General features: G+C 63.4%; 6 protein-coding genes across 6 annotated transcripts in view; 3 read left to right on the top strand and 3 right to left on the bottom strand.

Annotated features, from left to right (window-relative positions):
- Positions 1–461: 461 nt before the first annotated feature.
- On the bottom strand, positions 462–668 carry MNEG_3046 (hypothetical protein; the record flags this gene model as incomplete). Its single annotated transcript, XM_014048483.1, has 2 exons — positions 462–596; positions 645–668. 2 exons carry the CDS (start codon positions 666–668, stop codon positions 462–464), a joined length of 159 nt encoding a protein of 52 aa, XP_013903937.1.
- A 246-nt stretch (positions 669–914) lies between these two features.
- On the top strand, positions 915–2,123 carry MNEG_3045 (hypothetical protein; the record flags this gene model as incomplete). Its single annotated transcript, XM_014048482.1, has 3 exons — positions 915–950; positions 1,280–1,396; positions 1,599–2,123. 3 exons carry the CDS (start codon positions 915–917, stop codon positions 2,121–2,123), a joined length of 678 nt encoding a protein of 225 aa, XP_013903936.1.
- Positions 2,124–3,830: 1,707 nt separating this feature from the next.
- MNEG_3044 (hypothetical protein) lies at positions 3,831–6,781 on the bottom strand (the record flags this gene model as incomplete). The annotated part of the gene is made up of 6 exons (XM_014048481.1): positions 3,831–4,389; positions 4,620–4,704; positions 4,888–5,124; positions 5,426–5,561; positions 5,855–6,104; positions 6,330–6,781. The coding sequence occupies 6 exons, from the start codon at positions 6,779–6,781 to the stop codon at positions 3,831–3,833; spliced, it is 1,719 nt and encodes a 572-aa protein (XP_013903935.1).
- A 5,662-nt stretch (positions 6,782–12,443) lies between these two features.
- Positions 12,444–15,122, top strand: MNEG_3043 (hypothetical protein; the record flags this gene model as incomplete). Its single annotated transcript, XM_014048480.1, has 3 exons — positions 12,444–12,490; positions 13,210–13,657; positions 13,851–15,122. The coding sequence occupies 3 exons, from the start codon at positions 12,444–12,446 to the stop codon at positions 15,120–15,122; spliced, it is 1,767 nt and encodes a 588-aa protein (XP_013903934.1).
- An 811-nt stretch (positions 15,123–15,933) lies between these two features.
- MNEG_3042 (hypothetical protein) lies at positions 15,934–18,682 on the bottom strand (the record flags this gene model as incomplete). The annotated part of the gene is made up of 6 exons (XM_014048479.1): positions 15,934–16,048; positions 16,374–16,642; positions 16,833–16,961; positions 17,137–17,178; positions 17,276–17,367; positions 18,082–18,682. The coding sequence occupies 6 exons, from the start codon at positions 18,680–18,682 to the stop codon at positions 15,934–15,936; spliced, it is 1,248 nt and encodes a 415-aa protein (XP_013903933.1).
- A 1,427-nt stretch (positions 18,683–20,109) lies between these two features.
- MNEG_3041 (hypothetical protein) overlaps positions 20,110–22,139 on the top strand; it is a gene marked incomplete at both ends in the record, with an annotated part of 4,474 nt that continues 2,444 nt past the window's right edge. The window contains 5 exons of the mRNA XM_014048478.1: positions 20,110–20,306; positions 20,478–20,631; positions 20,957–21,100; positions 21,369–21,452; positions 21,960–22,105. Of these exons, the coding sequence (XP_013903932.1) occupies positions 20,110–20,306; positions 20,478–20,631; positions 20,957–21,100; positions 21,369–21,452; positions 21,960–22,105 (725 nt within the window). The remainder of the gene's footprint in view (positions 20,307–20,477; positions 20,632–20,956; positions 21,101–21,368; positions 21,453–21,959; positions 22,106–22,139) is intronic.

Genomic DNA, 22,139 nt, shown 5'->3' with positions numbered 1-22,139 from the left:
GTGCACGAGCGCCCTGGGCTCGCGCTCTGACGCCCTGGCCTGCCTTCTGCCCCTCCCAACATTGCCGATGCTGCTCCGCAACCGCGCCCGCAGTGCTGCGGTGCCCGCTGAAGCGCAGCCCACAGGTGGGCGCCGCTCGCGGCTTGGCTGCTGCGCTGGCTCCTGCATGCTGCGAATCTTCACATGGCGCTTCTCTGCACCGCCTGATGGCAAAATAATGTAACGCCTTTCGCCTTGCGTACCGCCCTACTAAGTTGAATGGGCGCTGCTGCTCAACTGCGCCCTACATCATCTACAGGAGAACAAGGGGCGCGCTGAGCTGGCATACTCTGAGGCGGTGGACGCGTGGGCTGCGGGGGTGCTGGCTTACGAGCTGCTGGTCGGGCAGTGAGTGCTCCTGTTGGATGCTGCGTCGCGCGCTGATGTTGCTGCCACTTTGGCTGTTGCTGTTGCTGCTGTTGCTACTTATCCTGCTGCTGCTGCTGCTGCTGCTGCTGCTGCTGTTGCTGCTGCTGCTGCTGCTGCTGCTGCTGCTGCTGCTGCTGCTGCTGCTGCTGCTGCTGCTGCTGCTGCTGCTGCTGCTGCTGCTGCTGCTCCTGCCGTGCCCACCCCCCTTGCCTTGGCCAAAACGCTGCTAACCGCACCAAGACATGGGTCGTCGTCGCCATACACAGCTCTGCGATAGCAGCGGGTGCCTGAACATCTTTAGCTGATTAGGAGTTGTGGGGTAGCCAACCCGGCCAAGCCACGCTTGCGCCAGCTGCAGCAAATACAGGCTGCCGCCGCCACGCAATTGCGCTGATCCACGTGAAAAATTTCCTCACGCCGCCACCCCCGGCCCCCGCCGTCCGCGCGCCCGCAGCGCGCCGTTCACGCCTAAAAGCCAGGGCGGCGGCGACAACACAGCAGCCGTGATGAGTGCGATCCAGCTGTGTGAGCCGGCCTTTGAGGTGGGCACGATTGGGGGCTGCCGCCCTGGCTGCCTTTGACGATCTTGTGCCCAGCTCCACATGGGGCGTGTGTGCCCTTTGCCTTGGTCACTTGGGTGCTGACCACTGCATACTTATCTTGGTTTTAGTGCATCTGTGCGAGTGCTCACCTCAGATGCACGCCGGGCAGGCATCTTGACCGCGCCCCTGGGCAGGGCGCTTGGGCGTTGGCTGTGGGGGGTGCGGTTGATCGGATTCCAGGCCTTCAATGTAAGGCCGGGTGCAACCGTGCCTCGACCGGATGGCGGTCGTGGAACGCGCACGCGCTTTTTGATCCCCCCCCTCCACAGATTGGCTGCATGAGCGAGCTGGCGCAGGACTTTGTGCGCTCCTGCCTGGCCAAGCGGCCCTCGGACCGCCCCAGCATTGCGGAGCTGCTGCGGCACCCCTGGATCCGCTCTTATATGGTGCGCGCAGCGCAGATGCCTCGACGTGACTCCAAATTGTGTGTTGCTGCAAACAGAGTGCGAGTGCGTTTCGCGCATTCGCAGCTGGTGCACCGTTGCTGGCCACCCAGTGCGTGCGTGAGAACGTGGCAGTGTCGGTTCTACGGTTCGCGATATTCAACTGACATGCCTGTCGTTGCAAACGCGGCTCCCCCTCGCACAGCGCCGGCGCTCCGGGCGGGTGGACGGGCACCGCCGCTCGGTTGAGACCGTACGACTTCCGACCGGGAAGTTCACAGACGTCTTCGCCTCCCGGGTGCAGCCGCCGCCTGCGGCCGCCGCCACAGTTGCCCCGGCCGATGACGGGCCCCCTTTGCGCCCCGGCGGCCCTGCAGCTGCATATATGTTAAACGCGCCGTCGCAGCCTGGGTCCCTGACGTCGGCAGACCCCGGCGCCGCCCAGGCCACAGGCAGCAAGGGCGCGCGGTGGGCGCTGGCGTCCCTGTCCATGAGGCGCGTCCCGTCCATCGCGCTGGACAGAGGGCCTGATGCGCCGGCCTCCCCGAGCGTGCTCGGCGGCGGCCCTGGCGGCGGCGAGGGCCGGGCCGCGCCCGGATTCGGCGCCTCCATGGGGCGGCACGACGCGTTGGAAGACGGCAGCCTCACGGCGGCGCTTCTGGCGGCGGGCGCGATAAAGCTGGCGCCCCTGGCCAACCGCGGCGGCAGCCCTACGGGCGGCGGACCCTGATCATTGATTATATGTGCGAGCACGGCAACACACCAACTCGCAGCTCGCTTGTGGGGCTGGCGAGGGCGCCCTGCGTGCGCAGTGCACAACGCTTCCACAATTGATTCCCCGTGCTTCGATATCGATCAATGTATTGTCAAACTGCATGCTGTTGGTAGGGGGTTTGGTGTATTCGGCACCAGTAGCGCTGCAAGGGGCTCCTGTGCCTGTTGAGACTTTGTTGGGCCGCGTGGGGGTGCACAGCACCTTTTGAACCTTGACACGCAGGCGAGCTGGGACTTCACACACACAGCAGCCCGCATGCCAGGCATGCAGGTGATGTGGCATCACGTTGCTGTGCACCCTGAATTCCGTAATTGATTTTTCTGTCATTGACAATAGCTGGCATTGTTGTTGCTAGACAACTGCAGGCTTCTGGTTGCGTATACACTCTGTTTTGGTTGTCGTTGCATGGAGTTGCTAATGTTGGTGCTGTTATCCCCTCACGAGAGTTGATGTGCTTTCCGTTGTACCGTGCAACTGCCTCCAGGGGCCTGCCTACTGATTAAAAGATGGCTAATTGCGAAGGGAATTGTGTAATAACTACGCATAATGCCCCGTCAGGAATAGGTCTGGGTCCCTTGAAGGAGTCGAGCTGTCACCACTGAACTCGTAATCCCCACAGCCACCTGCTGGAAAGCTGGCCTACCAGTGGCTCAGATAGAGTACGCCCAAGGCTCGAGGCTTCAGCCGTTTCATCATTACACAACGCAGCTCTACTGTCCCTGATGGAATCTTTGATTGGAGTTTTAGACCCAGACAGATCTTAACTTTGCAAATCAAAGGCTAAGGGTATGTGCCACATCACGAGCAACAATCAAAATAAAACCGCAGGATCCATGCATGTGATGTTGCATGCCATTAGGCAGCCGTGTCCAGAGTACTGCGGCATCTGTCAATGTGTATTGCAAAAAAGACAAGACGACATACACTACAAGTGCGGCATTTATACAAAGCCCTGGTGCAAGCAAGGCTCGGCGCTTTTGGGCATTGCTGCCGCAAGTTCACAACAGCAGAGGGCAGTACGACCGTGCTCACACTGCGTGGCGCGGACGCAGCCCCACATGCTTATCGCCTCAACAAATCACGGCACTGCTGGCTCAAGTGCCGGCAGCACAGGATGAATTGTGTTGACCCCCGCTGGTCAAACCACGTGAAAAAAAACCAGGGCGCTGTTCTTGTGAGCACGGGTCTGGCCAGTGTCAAAATTGCCAGCGTGGATGTGATGAAAGGACAATGTGCCCTTTTTTCAGGACAGCCGCCTCCGTAGGACAACAAACACCAACGCAAGAGGGGCCATTTGGCAGCTGATTCAAAAAATCAAGACGAGCTCTGCAACTCCAAAGTCCTCCCGCGCGTGCGCCGTGCACCCGGCGCTTGTGGGCAACTCCATTGGCACATGTGTGCCGGTGCATCGTACAGCAGAGACAAGGCTTGCACTTGCAATGCCATGTCAGCTAGTTGCATGCGGAGCGGCCTTCGAGATGGCTGGATCAAGCCAGCTCTTATTGTTTGCCAGACCAACTCTTGCACCTTGAGTCCCCCCAAACCGCCGGACGCCCCAGGCAGGCGCTAATGCGTCGGCGGCGGCAGGCGCTTCAATGAGCAGAACACGTGTTTGACTCGTCACTATATGTAAGTTATTCTAGCAAGGTATGCGGCCTACTGTCACACAACTATTTCAAGCGCAATGGCAGCAGCGACCAACAGGAACGTAAGACCCTCCAGCGGCCCCGCCGCCCGTGCCCCCCCATTCGGCTTGCGCAGCGGCTCCGGTGTCGCCGCGGTGCCGTTGGCCTCGCTTGCAGGGGCGACGGCGCTGCTGACGTTGGCGGCAGCCCCGACCTCCGGTGGCACGACTGCTGACCCAGGGTCCTGTTGGGACCCCCACTTGTCGCCGGTCAGGGGCTCGTCTAGCAGAGCCTCCTCCTCATCCTTTGCGCTGCCATCTCCTGTCTGTTCCTCTGCCGCCGCCGCGTCCCCTTCATCCCCTTCTGACGAGCCTGCGTCGGTGGCGTCCGTGGTTGCCGCGCCAGCATCAGAGGCATTGATGGCGGTGGCGTTGCTGGCGGTCGGGGCCGGTGGCGCCTGCGAGAGCTTTTGCGGCCTTGGGATCGCGGCAATGACGGCCGCGGTCTTTGGTCTCTTTGGCTTTGAGTAGATGGAGGTGGAAGTGTTGGCGGCCTTGCACGCATCGACGTTCGCTGCCTGGCTGTCACAGGCCCACCTGGACAGGCGTGAGAGGGGAGCATGGGGAGCGGATGCTGGCAGCTTCTCTTTGCTGAGGCTGGCAAGGATGCCAAGTGGTGGGCTCAGGAGCATCGCGGGATGCAAAAGCAGGTGCGCCCCACACAGCCACGCTGCACGCATACTTCGGTGCACGGCGCAGGCACAGAACTGTAGCTTGCGCGCGCGCTGCAGTGCACACGCAGGCCTGCAGCCGGTTCGAGCGCTCACCAGTCAGCCACAAACTGGTGGCTCCAAGCGCCGCCGCCCAGCAATTGATGGGTGCTCCGCATCATGCCCCCATACTGCCAGTGCTCTGCCAGTCGATGAACGCGGCGGAGAGAAAGCACCCAAAGTCAGTCTTCTCCACGCCCACGACCTCAGCCCTTCCCAGCACACAAACGGCCCCCCAATCTCGCCGGGCTCTCGCTCCCACGCGGCCAGCCGCGCTTCCTGGTGGGCCCACGCAACACTCCACAACCAAAAGCGTCTTGCTCACCGTACATGTCTCCATCCAGCGACGGGCACGCCGCAGGGTCCTTCGCCGCGTCGCACACCGGCCCCCCGTTCAGCCGCCGCACCGTGTTGCACGTGCCCCACATCTCCCTGCTGAGCGGCGGCCCTGTTGCCTGCTCCCCGTCCTCAAATCTGAGGTCAGTGGGCCGGCAGCGCGCGTCGAGCGGCAGCACGCCCAGGGGGCGGATGGTGGTCCAGGACAGGGTGTCGTTGATGGCCCCTGGGTTTGTGGGGTCGGCAATGGGATTTGATATAACTGTGTTACTGGCGGCCGGGGCAACGGAGAGCCGAGGCCGCATCTGCAAATGGTGGGGCTACAAGCATGGAGCTTGATGAGGGGGTCGGCTGGAAGGGAGGGGGCATGTAGACAGCGCCGATGCACACCGCTGCTCTACTGCCGGCCTGCAGCAATGCTGGCCAAGGCCGTGAAGCAGCTGCCCGCCTTAGCCACAGTCAAGCCGTGCAGCACAGCATGTCTGCCGCCAGATGCGGCCTTGCTTCTCGACAGCTGCCCGGCTCACCCATTACGTAAGACAGCGTGGAGTTGTCAGAGGCAGTCGACTCCGACCATTCGCACCCCTGCAGAGCGCTGCAGGCGTCGGCCTTTGCCGCAGTGGCGCAGTTGATATATCTGAGCACCTTGCTGCCCGGGCACAGCTGCGGGGCGGGCGCCGAAGCGGGGCGTCGGTTGCGCGTCAGGACAGCCGGTGAGGCGATCGAGATGCTTACAACACAACAGGTCGAGCTGCTGATGAACGAATGCTGCTCCCTGCGACGACAAGCAGATCTACAAGTCGGCCTTGCATGCCTGCAGCCAGCAGCCCGCCAGCTGGTCCGGCGCCTGCCCCGGCTGCCCCTGATAACCTGCCCCAGCAATTGCTGACAGCTTTCTTCCAATTCTCCAGCACGGCCTGGCAGCAACAGAGACTGCAGATGAACTCGCGACTCACATAGAAGTCCGATACAGCCTTGGCCTGCGCTGCCTCATCTAGCGCGCACGGCCGCCCCAGTCCGCCCGAAACCGCCGCCGCCAGCGCGGGCCCGCCACCGCCGCTGCCCCCGCCGCCGCCCCCCGCGCCGCCAATGCTGCCTGGGGGCCCGCCGCGCCACCGGCACTGTTGTGAAGGGTCAGAGCTGCAGGAAACCTCGCTGACGTGGCGCGAGCAGGCATAGCCGCGCGCCACCAGTTTCAACTCGAACCTGGTACATGGCCAACAGCAGGGATTAACGCAAGCATCAGCAGGGATCGGCGGGTTTTAAAAAGCGCAGTCGGTACGGCATCTTGGTGGATGACACATGGTAGATATCATGCACCGCGGCCTTGTGTGAGGATGCAGAGTGCGGCCGGCACAAGCCGCCAACTAGTGGCAAGCTGAACTGAACAGATGGGCCCGCCGATGATGCGTGCGGCCCCCGGCATCTCACCGTGCGGCGGGGTCGCCTTTTGGAGGAGGGTACGTCAGCGGAAACTCCGGGTTGAGGAAGCAGCGGTTCATGCCGCTTGAGAAGTAGCAGCGGGGCAGCTGCGCGGCGTCGTCCCGCTCGTCAGCAGCCGCGTCGGGTGCCACCAGCACAGTGGCTGCTCCAAACGGGCGCGGCAGATCGAACCCCGACACGGGCGTGGCGGAGCCAGGCGGGTCGTTGGTAGTGGATGGGTCTGGGAATGTGGCTGCGCCGACCGTCACTCGAAACTCGTGCATGCGGCGCCGCCGTGCCGCCGCGCCGGGGCCGCGGCTACTGCCGTCCTCGCCTGCGGCCGCGCGCGGTGCGTTGCTCCAGGGGAGGAGTGCACGCAGATGCTGCCGGGCAGCGGAAGTGGTGGCGCCGGAACCTCCGCTCAATCCAATCGGGCGGGCGGCGGCAGGGCTTGGCTGCATGGCAAGGATCGCTGCGAGTAGCGCAACAGTCAAGCCCGTGCACCGCCACTGCCGACCGCGCTGCGATCCGGGAGGCGCCCAGGGGGCGCGCTGCATCGATTGTCGCAAATAATGCAGATTGTTCGGCGATATGTTTGGCCTCACAAATGGAGGCCAGCTGCCGCCCCGCCACATCGACATGGCAAACACTGTAGGAAACACAATTGGCGACAGTCGTCTGCTTTGCAACTTATATTTATCATTGAATTCAGTAAGCTGACGAATCAATGAAATGCACGAACAAAAAGGGCCGACAAGCTCCAACGAACTTGGCCGCGGCGGGTGTGCCCACAACCGACTTTTTTGATTAGAAGGTATCATACAGAGATAGAGTCTACTGTGTTCACAAAATGAAGTTGAAATTTCCATCCAATTGTTTTGAGTTGGGATTTGTTGACAGTACTCGGCACGGCATCTTGGTTGACCACATAGATGAATAGGACAAGTGTCCTCATGTCCATAGTCCCATGTGTCGTGACAACTGGGCCTTGGAACTTGGACATGTGATATCATGATTTTCGGTTGGCACGTTTCTTGACCGTAACTCTAGTATTGATGTAACAGCCTCTTTTGATTGCATGGCAGGTAGGGGCGCTTCAACCGTGCGGCTGTCGGTTTGCTACCCACCCTGCAGTGGGCAGCCAAGCGGGCCCTCCAGCGGCGCTCGCTCGCGCGCCCCGTCCACGTGTCATCGTGATAAGTATGGAAACTTGGTTGTGGAAGGGGGAGAAGAGAACCTGCTTGTCAAGTGAGCGAGGCAGAGTACACCAACTCCACAACGTGGCACCACCCACACGGGCAACCGTTCACCTTGCGCATACATGCAAAATTTCAAGCCGTGCCGTCAAGAAGAATAATGTGCCGTCAAGAAGAATAATGTGGGTGTACTTCCTTAGCTGTGAACGTCGATAGCAGCGGATGACAACGTGCACTGCAGCCACGCCCACTGTGAGAACCGTGCTCCACGCTCCACAGCGGGTTTGTTCGCTCACGTCGTGTTGAACCAACACCTGCTTCTTATCTATGGGCATGCGTGTGTGGCTGTTGACATGTAAGCTGTGCAAGCTGAGAAGCAGGTGGTGCTCCTTCATGGTGAGTTGACCAGGTCAACACATCGCACACTCCAGAAATCGTCGACATCAATCCAAGGGACACATAAGCAATTGCAGACGATTGAATCGCTAATGAAAGTAAATGGCGCGGCCAAGCACCCGGAGGGGTGGTCCGGAGCAGGAGCTCTCGGGGACCTCACACTCGCCTTTTCAAGGTATGTGAAACCCGCCACGGAAAGAAACAAAATATATAGAAATTTATTACACGCTGAACGTGTAGCGCCAGATGGGGTGTTGCATCCATCAGAGCGCCAGAAGCAGCGCCGCGTCCAACCGTGTCGCTGTTGCTGCAGCAACACACGCCATGGTTTGTGCGATTCCTGACGCATACGCATGTGCATAAACAGCCTCACACAAAATACTCATCACATTGCTGTATCCGCAGGCACGACTCAGGCAGCAGCGGCAAATGCCGCCTTGTCGTGGACGCAGACAGGCGCCATGGCACGCGCCCCCGCTGCGCCGTCGCAGGCAGCGCCAGCAGCACGCCTGGCCGCATTACCATCTGCCGCGCTTGCACAGCAAGTGTCTGAGGAGGCAATGACTGTGTCAGAGGTGTCCAGTGGCGATGTAGTGGTGTCTGCCAGCGGCGGCAGCATCCAAGGGTATGAGATTGTGTTTTCTGAAGATGAGGCCGGCGCCCCGTCTGCAAGTGCTGCCGCGCCGTGGGTTGCGGCGGCGGCTGTAGGCGCAAAGCATGGTCATGGTCTGCAGCATGCCGGGCTGCAGCGGCTGCCTGTACAGCCGAAGCCACAGGCGCCCACGGCTCCGCCGGTGCCCGGGCTCACGCGAGCTGGCGGCGGCGGCGGCGGCCAGGGGATGCTGCGGCTCGTGAGCCTCGGGCCGCAGACAGAGGTTCTGAGCTTCGAGCAGAGTGCCGACGAGGACTACAGCAGCTTCAGCGGCAGCACGGTCAGCAGCGGGGGCAGCAGCGAGGGCAGCGTCAACGGCAGCGTCAAAAGCGGCCGCCCCAGAAACCGCACACAGCCAACAGGTTTGCGTGCCGATCTAGATCGGCACGCCCTGCAGAGCCCTGGCGTTGCCGACAAGTCTCGCCCAGATGTAGAGACTCGGAGCGCGGGCGAAATCTCACGTGGGCTTCATGGGCAGGTTGCTGCCCCCCGCACGCCGCCGGTGCAGGCGGCGGCAGCTGTGCCAACTTGTGTGGCAGCTGCCATTTGCCCAGAATTGGCCCAGCCTGGCGGCAGTGATTTGCACGCGGAGGCAGCGACGGTGGCGGGCACTGCGGCAGTGCTGTTTACTGGCAACGCAGGGACAGCTGCCGTCCCCACTCAGCAAGCAGGGACGGCAGTTGCGGCTGCTGCCGCCGCTGCCACTGCAGAGACTGAGCTCCTGCACAGCTTGCTGGTTGCAGTGCGAGCCCCCAGCCCCAGTTCAAGCAGCGAGACCAGCAGCGGCAGAAGCGGCAGCAGGCGCAGCAGCAGCAGGCAGAGCTTAAATTGGTCGACAAAGCTCCGCAATTTTGTTAACAATAGCTTGGACATTGAGCAGCCAGCAACGCATGAGACGGGCGCGCCGTGCGACCACCTCAGCCCCGCGCATGCAGGACTGCAAGGAATTGCCGTGAGCAGACGCGGCAGCAGCTCGTCAGCTGGTGAGGGTGCGCGGTGCGACGCGTGCAGCAGGCAAGAAAGCGGCACGGGCGCGTCGTCTCAGGGCCCGCTTCTGGCAGGAATGCCTCAAGGCAGGAGAAAACTCCCACTTTGCGACGCGGCCGCATCCGACCCGACCGCAGCGGAAGGGCGCCACGTTTTGGAGGCGCAGGTGCCAGCAGCCCGGTCCCAGCAGCAAGTGGCAGAGGGCCTCGGCTGGCAAGGTGATGCGCTGCTGGGTGACACAGGCAGCGCACCGAGGCCATCGGCAGCTGCCCGAGAGCTTCTGGCAACCGCCACACTCTCCCCACGCGACGCGCGGCGCCGCAGCACGGCCGGCGCCGTGGGGCCCGCCACAGCAATGGAAGCTTATCAGGTGCAGCAGCCAAGGCCCTCTGTTGGCGCATCGACCGACCTGTCCCCCGTGTCTTCGTGCGACATCAACCTGGAGATGATCAGGGAAGAGCAAATGCGCCGCCGACAGCAGCGGCGGCAGCGACTGCAGGGGCAGCGGGATGCGGGGACCCCGCAACGGCGCAAGTACTGCGCACCCAGCCGCCGCTCGGTGCGGCTGCAGGCCTGGCCGGCCGCAGATGTCGCGACGCAAGCGGACGTAACGAGGCAGCACTGCTGCGCCTCGCACCCCGTGTGTCCTGCGCCCAGGGACGCCCTTCCAGCTGCGCGTGCGGCCCCACCAGGCGTGGCCGCATTTCCATCAGCAGCAAGTGATGCCGCAGCCGCCGCACCGTGGAGGTTTCCCCTGATGGCGGGCGGCGCGATGGGGACGCCGGCGTGCCAGGCTGCTGGGCAGGCGGCAGTGGGGGCATTCCACCGGACAGCGTCCGGCGCATTGGGCGGCGTGGCCGCAGCGCTGCAGCAGGCGCGTGAGGCGCTGATCTTGCAGCGGCTGGAGCAGCTTTTGCAGCAGCTTCCGGCCGCTTTGGGCACCGCCGGTCTGCGCGATTGCTGCGGCGCTGCGGCTGGTGGGGGCTGGGCTGCATCCACACCAGGCCCCTGCTGTATGGCAGGGGTTGCGCCCATCAGCAACACCGTCACAGAAACAGCAAGGGACGGCGTTGTCGCGCGGCGATGCGCGCAGCCGCCTCCGGCCGGCAGCATGGAGATGCAAGCAGCTGCGACCGCCGCCACGAACGGCCAGCCGCAGCAGGCAGCAGACCGCCAGCTGGTTGCAGCAGCGGCAGTGGACGTGGTGACGTCGGCGGCGCATTATTCGGCGCAGCCAGTGGCAACGCAAAGTGCCAGCACAAGCCTTGCAGCCCAAGACGGCCAGATCCCCCAGCCGCCTGGTTTGTTGGGCGCTTCAAAAGCCGCGGGGCCTGTCCTCGACAGCGGTTGGATTGAGCTTGAGACCGGGGGAGGTGGGAGGCAGCAGCCCGAGGGCGCGGCGGGGGCCGCGGCCCCTGCACAGGTGGCGCTCGGCGGAGGGCAAACACCAGCGCCACAGCAGGCACTACCTGCCCCTGTTGGAGACAGCGGGTGGTTTGAGGTCGCACCCCTCGCGCCCTCGCCGCGGCCGGCAGCGGCGCCTGCGGCGGCCGCTGGGCCGGCTGCAGTCGGCGCCCAACCCAGGACAGATGGGGCGGCGGCTGCAGGCACGACACCCTCATCAGCCTCATCAAACGTGCAACCAGCAGCTGGCGAGACCACGCCGGCTGGCTTGCTTTCGCCGGTCCAAGCCGAGGCTGGCAACGGTGGCATTTTGATAGCAGCGGCGGCAGAGGCGGTGCCTGCCGTTTCGGCAGCGGCCCCCGAACAAGCTGACTCAGAGCAGCACGAGCCGACAATAGCAAGCGAGGCGGCTCTGCCAGGGCCTGCGTCCTTACTTGGGCACAGGGCGTGCCGCTGTGGTGGGAGAGGCGGCGACGGCGGCATCGCCCCCACCTGCGCCGGCATCAACATGCCCAGCGCGATGCGCGCCACGGTCCCCAGCAGCTGCGGCGATGGCCCGAGCAGAGTGGGTGGTGGTCCCGCTCCAGCAGTCCAAGACCGCCTGATACATCTCGATGGCAGCTGCCCTTCAGTCCTTGCCCGGCTGCGGTTGACTGAGTGCGACAGATCAGCCTTCAAGCGGCTCCTGCCCCGGCCGCTGCCGCTGACCGCGGGTGCAGAAGGCGGCAGCGGGGCTCGGCGCCAGGCACATGCCCTGGCAGCGGCGGCTGCTGAGGGGCAGGGAGCGCAAGCCAGGGGCGCCGCGGCTGCGGCTGGGGTGATTGGCGCATCCAGAGCGGCGCTGTGGGCAGATATGCGTGCGCTTGAGGCGCGGCTAGCGGCGGTGGAGTGCGGGGCTCTGGGATTGATTAATGGCCCGCTTTGGCGACTGGATGGCGTGGGCGTCAGCTTGCCCGAGCGGTATGGGCTGACTGCGCCGGCCTGGCTGCTGCCTGCCTGCGAGGCGTTTGGTGTCTTGTAGTGTTATGTGTCAAGTGTCGACCTTCAGCCACGCATCAGCAAATCGATATACTGTGCTTGGGCGACGAGCGCGTGACCAGCACGCCCCAGGCAGGATTTCAACCTTGCAAGTTGCAGCAAGGTGTACAGTACAGTGTTTGTGGCATTGCTGACAGCCTGTGGGCCTCAGCTTCACCTCAGCTATAGTGTTGAGTCAGCACTTGAGGCATTAAATTATTTGAAGAGCCTTATAAGGGACATTCCAGCCCTCTTTACGTGCCTCCGCCGCCGTCACATGCCTGCGCGGCCAGGCGTACCGTTGCGCCGGTACGCCCTGAATGGCATCACAACCATCACGAATCATGGCTTCGCCCGTGTACAAGCGTACCTTACGCTGATTACGAGCGTTTTTGTCAATATTCCACAGCCTGCGCGCCGCCTGGTCGTCTGTTTTGGGTCACCAGTAGCGGGATCTTTGTCCGAGTGACAATGAGCAAAGACGATTCCCCGGACTTCGGCGAGGTGACAGGGGTGAGGTACGTGCTCTACGCAACGCCAGTGACTAGAAGTATCCATATACACGCCCACGATCTTGACTCAGCTGCTGCGACCCTCAGCTCGCGTGCGTCACGCCCCGGTCGGGCGGCTGATGCCGCGTGCTCCACACGCCGCCAACACGCGCGCACACACCCGGTAGGACGCGGCACTTCAGGCGATGGGGAACACCCTCGCCACTCACCGGCTGGCGTTGGCCCTGGACGCCGGCTCTCCCACTGCCAGCGCAGCCAGCCTGGCTGCAATGCGGCCCGAGCTGCTGCGTGCAAGGAGCTCCCGGTTGAAAGGCAGCGTCTTCCATGCAGCTGCGGCGATGCAAGGCGGGGACGGAGAGCAGCTGCTGCGGGAGCTCATCAGGATTGTCGCCAGCAGGTGCGCAAAACTTCCGCTGCAACTGCCAATGGCCTGCTTGCCCCCCGAACAAGACTATTGTCACAATCAGCAGTAGCCCTAGACCCGCTACTGCTGTTTGTGACGATAGTCTTGTTCAGGCTTGCTGCCATCCACTAGCCCCAGTGGTCAGACAACTCTGCAGCCTATCTGCTGCACCAGCGTTACCGTGATTCGCGCCGGCGTTGCCTTGGTTCGTGTGCGCACGCAGGGCGCCTACACCTGAGGAGGCACGGCTGGAGCTCCAGCAGCTGCTCAATCAGACGCATGGGCTGGATGACACGCCCCTAATGCTGGCCTGCCGGCGCAGCGGCGGCGGCGGCGGCGACGGCGGAGCAGCCGCGCGCCTGCTGATCCAGCACGGGGCGGACCCATGGCTAGCCGACCGCCGGGGCGGCAACAATGCGCTCCACAACGCCGCGCTGTACGGCGGCGCCGCGTGCGTGCGCGCCTGCCTGGAGGCGCGAGAGACCTACCCGCTGCTCCAAGGCGCACCCGCCCCGACAGCCGCGGATCGGGAGGCCGGCGGCCCAGCCGGAGGCGGCCCCGCGGCGCCGGGGCGGCTGCGGCGCTGGCAGGAGCGGCGGCGGCGGAAGGGCGTGCGGCGGCAGCGGGAGATGCGGCTGAAGGAGCAGCGGCGGCTGCGAGAGCAGCAGGGGCAGCCTGCCTTGCTGGAGTCCACCAACATGTACGGCTTCACGGCGCTGCACCTGGCGGTCTGCAACAAAAACATGGATGCAGCAGCGGCCCTTATTGAAGTGAGGGTCTGTGCACATAAACACCCCTCCCCCTTACCTGTGCTTGCACGTCTGTGCCCGACAAAACAACGCAGTGTTATGAGTGGGACCGATCCAACTTATCAGCAAGCTGGAACCCGCGGCCCACACCTTTCGGGGGCAGGTCACAACACACTCCGCCGCTGCCACCCGAACCTGCCGCCCGGCTTTGCAGGCCGGGGCCTCCTTGTCGGCTCGCACACGGCACCAAGCGCTGGTCGCGCGCATGCTCGTCCCCCGCTTCAGCTCGCCGCTCCACGCCGCGGCCCGCGCGCCGGACGCGCGCCTCGCGACGCTGCTGCTCTCGGCGCACCTCCGGCGCGCGGGCGGCACCGGCGCCGCCGCCGCGGCGGACCCGCGGCGGGCGCGGAATGCGGAGGGGCGGCTTCCGTGGCACGAAGCACGGGATCAGGGCCTATCGGGGGCCCTGTGTGAACTGCTTGACCCATACGTGCCGCTGCGAGACGCGCTGCTGCACTCGCGGGTGGTATCACCCGCTTACTGGGCGGGTGACGCCGCCGCGGGTGACGCCGCCACGGGTGACGCCGTCGCGTTTCGCTTCGTGTGCAGCCTGCAGGAGCTCGCGGCGGCGCAGCTGAAGCGGCAGCTGTTGGTTCAGGCGGCGATCGCGATCGCGTCCGAAGGCGGCTGTGCTGCAGCGGCAGCGCTAGCCGCCGGCATCGGGCAGACGGACGCGCAGTCGTCCTCGCACCAGCAGCAGCAGCCGCAGCCTGCGCCGGGCGAGCTGATGCAGCAATTGTGCCCGCGCACGCTGGCGCTTGAGCACCAGGCAGAAGGCACTGCGAGCGGCGCCCCGGTCTGCGACGCGGCGCCCCGCTGCCAGGCACTCCCGCCGAAGCCGCAAGCTCAGGAAGCTGTCAGCGGCTCTGGCGGCGTCGCGGGGGCGCCGCGGCCACCAGACGGCGACGCTTGCTCGATGTTCGATGCTGTCCGGTCCTACGTGCTTTGCACCGCGCGGCACACAGCCCCAAACTGCAGCTGCTGCGTGGCAGACGCGACGCCGTCGCCGGCGTTGAGCTGCGGCTGCGCCGCGCTGGACGCCTGCGGCCGGTTGCAGGGGGAGGGATGCAGTCCTGGGGACTCGGAGGCCCACGAGGCCCAGCTGCTTCGCCTCTTAGATGATGCCAAGGCGCTCCGCGAGCGCCAGGCGCGCGGCGCCGGCGTCGGCGGCGTCGGCGGCGGGAGGAGCGGCGGCTGCAGCGCCGCGCGCGAGGCCGAGGCGTGCGGCGTGTGCTTGGAGGAGCAGCCGGGCCTGCTGCTGCGGCTGCACCCGTGCGGGCACTCGCTGTGCGGGCGCTGCGGGGTGCTCCTTGTCCGGCTGATTGCTGGCAAGCCCGCGCTGTGCCCCTACTGCCGCACTGTGATCGCTGGGTTTGGGGTGCACCGGCAGGCTGACGGGGCCCAGGGCATCGGGACTCCTCAGTAAACCCTGTTCATTGCTTGGTCATTGGTACTTTATTGGTTGTTCATTGGTTGCTCCATTAATGTTTGCTTTGCACTGAGAAATTGATGCACGTTGAAGCGACCAACCACAGGTCTGCAAGGCTATGCCTGCAATGTGGCCCCCGCGAAAGTGAGATAGACGTATTAGAGCTGGTAACAAAAGCTGGGCTGAATGAAGTGGCAGTGCAGAGACAAACGGATGGCCGCGGCCGGTTGCGCGCCCGCGCTTGTGCAGCGTGCGGGGGACGCAGGCCTGGTGAGGAAGGACAAAGTGATGAGTGCAGACCGGGTATGCTGCGGTCCTGACTGACAAGTTCCTGTTGATTCCCTGACTTGTCCAAACCTCATGACACTGTCAATGAAATGCAAACAGTGATCAGGGATGCTGTATATGGGCCCAGCATGCGGCACTCATGGCACAGCCAGGGGATGCAGGGCCGTGCTCACCCCAAACCGCCGCCACAGACCCCGACCGGCCGAGAGGGCTGGCCGAAAGCAAGGGCCCACTTGAAACAAGAGGCCAGCAAACGGTGTCCAGGCCAGCACAAGGCAGGGGGCGCAAAAAGCGGGAGCCGCCCAACAAAAATGCGGGTCTAAAGGCCCGATACCAAGAAATTGTGCTGCTGTTTGGTGCCGCTGTCACTCACACCCTCTCCCCAAAGATTGCTTGGGGAACAGGAGCCTTATGAGTCATCGCCCTTATGTTAGGGTCGGATGGCCGTGTTGGCTGGTCCCTGAATGCCAGCGATTACGTGTCACTGAAGCCCTCGTCATCGTTCATCACTGCGATGCCATCATGACGAGAAGGGGTACTCGTCTTCCCAGGTGGGGCCGCCGCAGGGCAGGGATCCGTCCTGGGGCAGGCGCACCGTCACTTTGGGCGGGTTGTGGCTTTCCATGTGAATAAACCTGTGTTGAAGTGAAACGGGGCAGCAAGCAAAGTGGGGTGCCAGCATGAAGACAGATGGCGCAATGCACGGAGAGATTGAGGCCAAGAAAACAGCCAATGCAGGCTGTTCCTGTGCTTCCCCCCTCCCTTGCACTGCCTCACTGGGCGGATGGCTGCAGGAACGCTGACACTGCACTTGCCATGCCGCAAGAGGGTGACAGCTGGAGCTGTGGGCATGGCGGCGATGGTGCTGACCTGCCGTGCAACAACAAGTGGAGCCCCGCACGAGGACAATCCGCGCAACGTACCAACCCCCGAAGCGCACCCAGCTGTTTTTGCACTCACCACAGGCCCAGCTTCTTGAACGCTGCGATTTTTTGGTGGTGCCCCTGCTTGCACACCGCATGCACATACAGCCGGCGGTCGGTGCACAGGCCCTCTTCAAAGCTGTCGGGCGTGCACATTGCGCCCCGGCCGCGGAACTGGTTGGGGTGGGGCTTGATGGCTGCCCAGTCCTCCTCCCGGTGCATCTGGCAGACTGATTTGTTGTGACAGATCTTGTAGCCCATCTTGTCCAGGCGGTTGAGCCACAGCTGATTGCCATTGACGTTGATCTGAAATGTGGGTGTGGGAGGGGCCTTGGTTCAGTTTGCCAGGTGATTCGTGGCTTCCATCAAGAGGGCATGTAGACTGTCGCACCCCCACCCCAAAACTTGTGCCGCCCCACGTCGTGCTGCACTGAGAAGAATCACAGAGGGAGCGCCTTACAGCACAGTGAACACTGCGGCCGCCTGCGCGCCGCACCTGGAATTCATAGCCCACGCGCCACATCTCCATCATGTTCTTAGTCCTGCTGTTGTACTTGAGTAAGAAGTTCCCGCTGTTGAGGTACTTGTGGATGAAGCTGGTGCCGTCAGACCGCGTGTAGTTGCCCTGCAGGCGCCGGCCGTCGGCAGCGGAAGGGGCGGTCGTGATCGCCGCGCGAGTGACAATATCACCAAGGCGCGAGTGAAACCTGTGCGAGCATTCAGCCACGTCTGCGGCGCAGAAGTCGCAGCAGCGGCTCAGGCGCAAGGGGAATGGCCGCATGTGACGCCCTCCTCGTGACCTGCTGCTGCTGCTGCTGCTGCTGCTGCTGCTGCTGTTGCGGCTCCGCGCGTTAGCCGCCTCAAAGCCCGACCTCGGAGCCGCATTCGCGGACGCTGAGTGAGCACACGCGCGCCTCCCGCACCGCTCATCGGCCGCACCTGCTCATACATGAAAGATCCATCCGCCTCGTACCGCTCCAGGAGGTCGCGGTACGCCTTCCATGCGTCCTTCAGGAACACCACGTCCGCGTCTGGGGATGGTGCAGGGGGGTGTGCGTGTGCATGTGCGAGTGTGTATGTGTGTGTGTGTGTGTATATGTGTGTGTTTGTGTGTATCTGTTGGGGGGTGATACGAGTGAATATGTGTGTGTGCACGTGCGAGTGTGTGTGTGTGTGTGTGTGTGTGTGTGCGTGTGTGTGTGTGTGTGTGTGCGCGTGTGCACATGCGTGGGAGCCCGCACACGGATGGGTGGGTGGGTGTCTGCCTGCGCATGTGCATGTGGTTCTGGGCAGGCGCGCACAGGTGATTCGCGTCGGTGTGGACCGACAGTACATGGTTCACAACCCCAGATCTTCAGCTGCTGATGGCGTGCGCAAGGGCTATATAGCCGCAATCGCACTACAAAGGACGGACTCGACTCGCAACCCCACTGGCCCCATGCTGGGGTAACACCAGCCCGGCCCATGTTGCCGCTGCCGCCGCCGCTTTCAATGCGCTGCACGTCTGCAAAACCAGTGCATTAGCCGGATGCTTCACGCCGCCTAAAATCCATTCGCTTTGATCTCTTTCAACAATATCCGCCGCGCGAGGCTCCTTGCTGATGCGAAGGCTAGCCGCAGCGTTGCAGCACCTGCAACATGCTGGTGCCCCCGGCCCATCAACCGCCCCACTTGCAGCATCTTAAGCGTGCGCGCGCTCAAGCAGCAGCAGCTGCTGCTGCTGCTGCACCTGCCGCGCACCCCACCTGCAAAAAGAACGTCGTAGCCCAGCCCGTTGACCGCGTGCGCCACCAGCGTCTTGATCCAAACCAGGTGGAACCAGTCAGTGGTGTACCGTTTCGCGTCCACGTCCGTGCTGAGAGCGCTGGCGTTGCCGCCGCTGCCGCCGCTCGCAGCCGCAACTGCGGCCGCCTCCTGCTGCTGCTGCTGCTCATAGGTTGTGATGTTTGCCAGGAGGTTGGCGCCGTCATAGCAGGGCAGCCGCAGCGCCTGGCAGTACGCCAGGCTGCTGGCGCCGACGCTTGTGACGATATAGTTGGGGCTCCTGCCGTACTCAATCAGGGAGACCAGGCAGTTGAGGGCGAGGGCCGAGAAGCCCTCATTGAACACTATGACGGCCACCTCCTTCCCGCGCGCCTGCACCTGCAGCAGGGCCGGCAGGTCGTTTTGCAGCCCCTCCCACGGCAGCCGCGGCGCCTCCTCCCGGGGGATGTCCCAGGGGTAGCGGTGGCGCCGCGCGGCGAGGCCGCCGCTGGGGAAGGCGCGCGCGGCGGGCAGCTGTTGGAGCCCGGCGGCAAGCGCAAGCAGCGCGAGCAGCGCTGTTGCCAGCGGCCGAAGCCGCGGCATGCTCCTTGCGCGGATCAACGCGTAAATTTGTCTGCCAACTGCTTGTCTCAGCGCTGGGGAGGCTTGCTGGGACTGATGACCGCGGTGGTGGGCACGCAAGAGCGGTGGAGAAAACGGCAACGGGTGTGTGTTGGATGAGGCGTATGTAAGATTAAAAGCCATAATCTTATCGTATCTACAGTACCAACCCTCCGCAACCCCCGGCATTCCACTGTTGATGCAGCTGAGCAGTGTCAGCTGAGCACGAGCTGCTGCAGGACCTTTGAGCAGTGTCAGCTGAGCACGAGCTGCTGCAGGACCTTTTCAGGGAAATCTTGGCACGAAATGGCGGGGTCCATGTTGGGATCTTCTGTGATAATAGTGCGCGATTTGTTGTTTGTTCGGCAGAACAGCTATGGTGTGCCAATGGCCGCCATGGCCAAGTCGAACCAGCAGTGCCGGGCCTGACATGTGACATCACATGATAATTGCGCCTCAGGCAGGCAGGATGACCTAGGCCATGCAGCTGGGCCGTTTGAATGTGTCTGGACATGGTCCGCAGAAGTTTAGCATCATCCTCTTATGAGGTTGCTGGAAAACAAGCTTGCCGTGTCTTGTTCGACCCTTCGTTTGACCGACACTTGGACACAAGCCTCAGCAGCACGTGGCGCGTGAGGAAGGCGCTGCGGGTTTGAACTGTTGGTTTGTGTCGGTATTTGTGCGGTGCGGCTGGGTGAGTTTGCACTGAATTGCTCACTGCTTGCCACTTCAAAGCCTTGGTGCAATGCAGAGGGCCCTTGTTTGTATAAAGGCTGTAACCTTGCGGCGTTTGCCTGTACCCCCCCTCGCAGTTGTGCTACAGTGCAAGTCAGTAGCATATCATGCACTGTCTCCAACATGCAGCACACCTGCACACCAGAGCTTTTGCTTCAACTCATGTGCCGTGCTGAGATCCAAGGGCAGCGGCAGTGCACCTCAAGATAAAATTCGTGCCAAAAGGTCCCTACATCACCTTTACACATGGTCGCCTGGATCTCGCCAACACCGCACCTCTTCATGGGCACCTGCTCATGCTGGTTTGCCGCTTACAGTACTTTGACAGGTCTGCAAAATGTTTGGGTGGCAGCCAGCCATCCCTCGCCCGACACCCACATTTCATACATTGCTGGCATCAAACATGGTAGCTCAGTGCTTCAATCATTGCCTGCTGACTACTCCAGTGCAGCTCATGCTGGTGGGGCACTGGCTAGTCACGCAAGTGACACAGCACCACATGAGCAGGACATCATCGGCCATCCTGGCAGTCAGACGACACCAAATTTCATCCTGCAAACATTGAATTGCTACACACCACTGCCAGATCGCCAGCATAATCGCGCCAAACGCAAATTATCTCCTTAGATGAGCTGCTGCGCTCCAATCCGAGAAGCACGGTAACACTGTGATTCATGCCGCACCAAGATCCCAGCTCAAATCAGCGAGCAACAGCGCTGCCGCCGCTTGAGCAAGGGGAGCAGCAGCAGCAGCACGAGCGCAAGCAGCACGAATGCAAGCAGCAACACCAGCAGCAACAGCCGCCGTGGCCCCCAGAAGATGTCCAGGCCATCAGGAAGTTGCTACCCGTGTTGATGCCCGAGGAGGAGGAGTGAGTAGCAGGCCGCGCGCTCCCCTCCCCGCCAGCCGTCTCGGCGGCCCTGGCGGCCAGCATGCCAGCGCGCGGCCCATGCACACGCAATCCAAACATGCACATGCACATGCACATGCACATGCTCATGCACATGCTCATGCACATGCGCATGCGATTTCTTTGCGGCAGGCATGTGCAGCACAAAATCCGCGCCGCCAAGCGCGCGGCTCGCAGCGAGCTCAGCGTGTCGCGCGGCGAGTGGCGGCGGCGCGGGTACGCCCAGGACCCCTCCGCCCTCAGCACAGAGGGGCTGGTGGACGAGGTCCCTCGGATCCACATCTCGGTGCGTGTGATAGGATGAGGGACTGTAGAAGCTCAATGGGGGGTCGCCGGCGGGCACCTGCGGGGCGCTTTGCTGGGACCCGCCCGTCGGACCGCGCCGCCGCCCTGCACCGCAACCCCCTGGGCAGCGGGGCAGCGGGATTCGTCGCAGTGGGTACTCGCATGACCCAAAGGCTCGGCAAAGCTCGCGAAGAGGAGCCGCAGCCTGCCGCATGCCGGCCGCGGCCGCCGCGCTCGGCGCTGAAAGGGCTGCTGAAGGTGGGACCGGAAGGCCCACGGCAGCGGCCCCCCTGCGCCCGCGGCCCCCTCCCCCCTGGCCCGCCCAGGACATCACCCCGGAGGAGTTTGCCGAGCGCTTCGAGCGCCCGCGGCTGCCGGTGGTCATCACGGGCCTGATGGACGGCTGGGGGGCGGCGCGGGGGTGGACCATCGAGGAGCTTCTTCGGCGGTTTAGGGACCACAAGTTCAAGGTGGGGGCGCGCCGCGGGGCCAGCCAGCCACGCACGCCTTCGCGGGGCCAGCCCCTGCGGCCGCATTCCTCACCTGCTCGTCCCTCCGATGAGCACACGCGGCTGCGCCTTCAAGCTGCCGCTCCACGGTAGTCGCTGCCGCCCGCGGCCCTCTAGTCGCCCTGATCCCGGCCCGGGCCGCTGCCAACCCTGGCCGAAGCCCCAAGCGGTCGCTCATTGCCTGGATGCCGCCAAGCACGCACGCGTACCTGCACCTCTCCTCGGCCAGGTGGGCTCCGACGACGACGGCTACGCCGTGCGGCTGCGGTTTGAGCACTTTTTGAGGTACTGCTCCGACCCTGACCACTCACAGGTGCGAGAAAGGTTCACTGGGGCCAGTCGAAGAAATGTTGGGGGCAGTGGAAGGCATGTTGGGGTCAGCGGAAGAGATGTCGGGGCCAGTGGAAGGGACAAAGGGTGCTGAACAGTGCCTCGGGCATGGGCCGCGCGCCTGGCCTATGTAGCGACCATCGGTGTGCTCCTGCCCCGCGGTTGCCCGGCTGTGATGCGCCCCAGCGGCGTTCCATGCTTATAGGCTGCTCGCGGCATCGGCCCCTGTGCCCGCCTTCACCCTCCTGGGCTTCCCTGGGGGGCGAAGCGCCTGCCAAGCAACGCCGCACCCAAAGCGCGTGTGCGCGCGCGCACACACACCAACTCACACACACACACACACACACATACACACATACACACACACAATCACACACGCATCGCCTGCAATTACACTCAGACGCCCTGTTGGCGTGTGAGCGCCCCGAAACCCCAAGGGACGCCCCACCAAAACACCATGTAACGCGGCCCCCGCCCGCCCTCACCCCAGGACGACAGCCCCCTGTACATTTTCGATGGCACGTTTGGCGACAAGTCGAGGCAGAGCGCCCCCATGGCGTCTGATTACCGGGTGCCGGACCTTTTCGCAGAGGACCTGTTTCGGCTGGCAGGGGAGCGGCGGCGGCCACCGTACAGGTGCGTACGTGCGCGCGCGTGTGTGTGTGTGTTT

The sequence above is a fragment of the Monoraphidium neglectum genome (assembly GCF_000611645.1).
Source record: "Monoraphidium neglectum strain SAG 48.87 unplaced genomic scaffold scaffold00368, whole genome shotgun sequence".
NCBI classification, from domain to species: domain Eukaryota; kingdom Viridiplantae; phylum Chlorophyta; class Chlorophyceae; order Sphaeropleales; family Selenastraceae; genus Monoraphidium; species Monoraphidium neglectum.
This window is presented reverse-complemented; position numbering and strand designations above follow the sequence as displayed.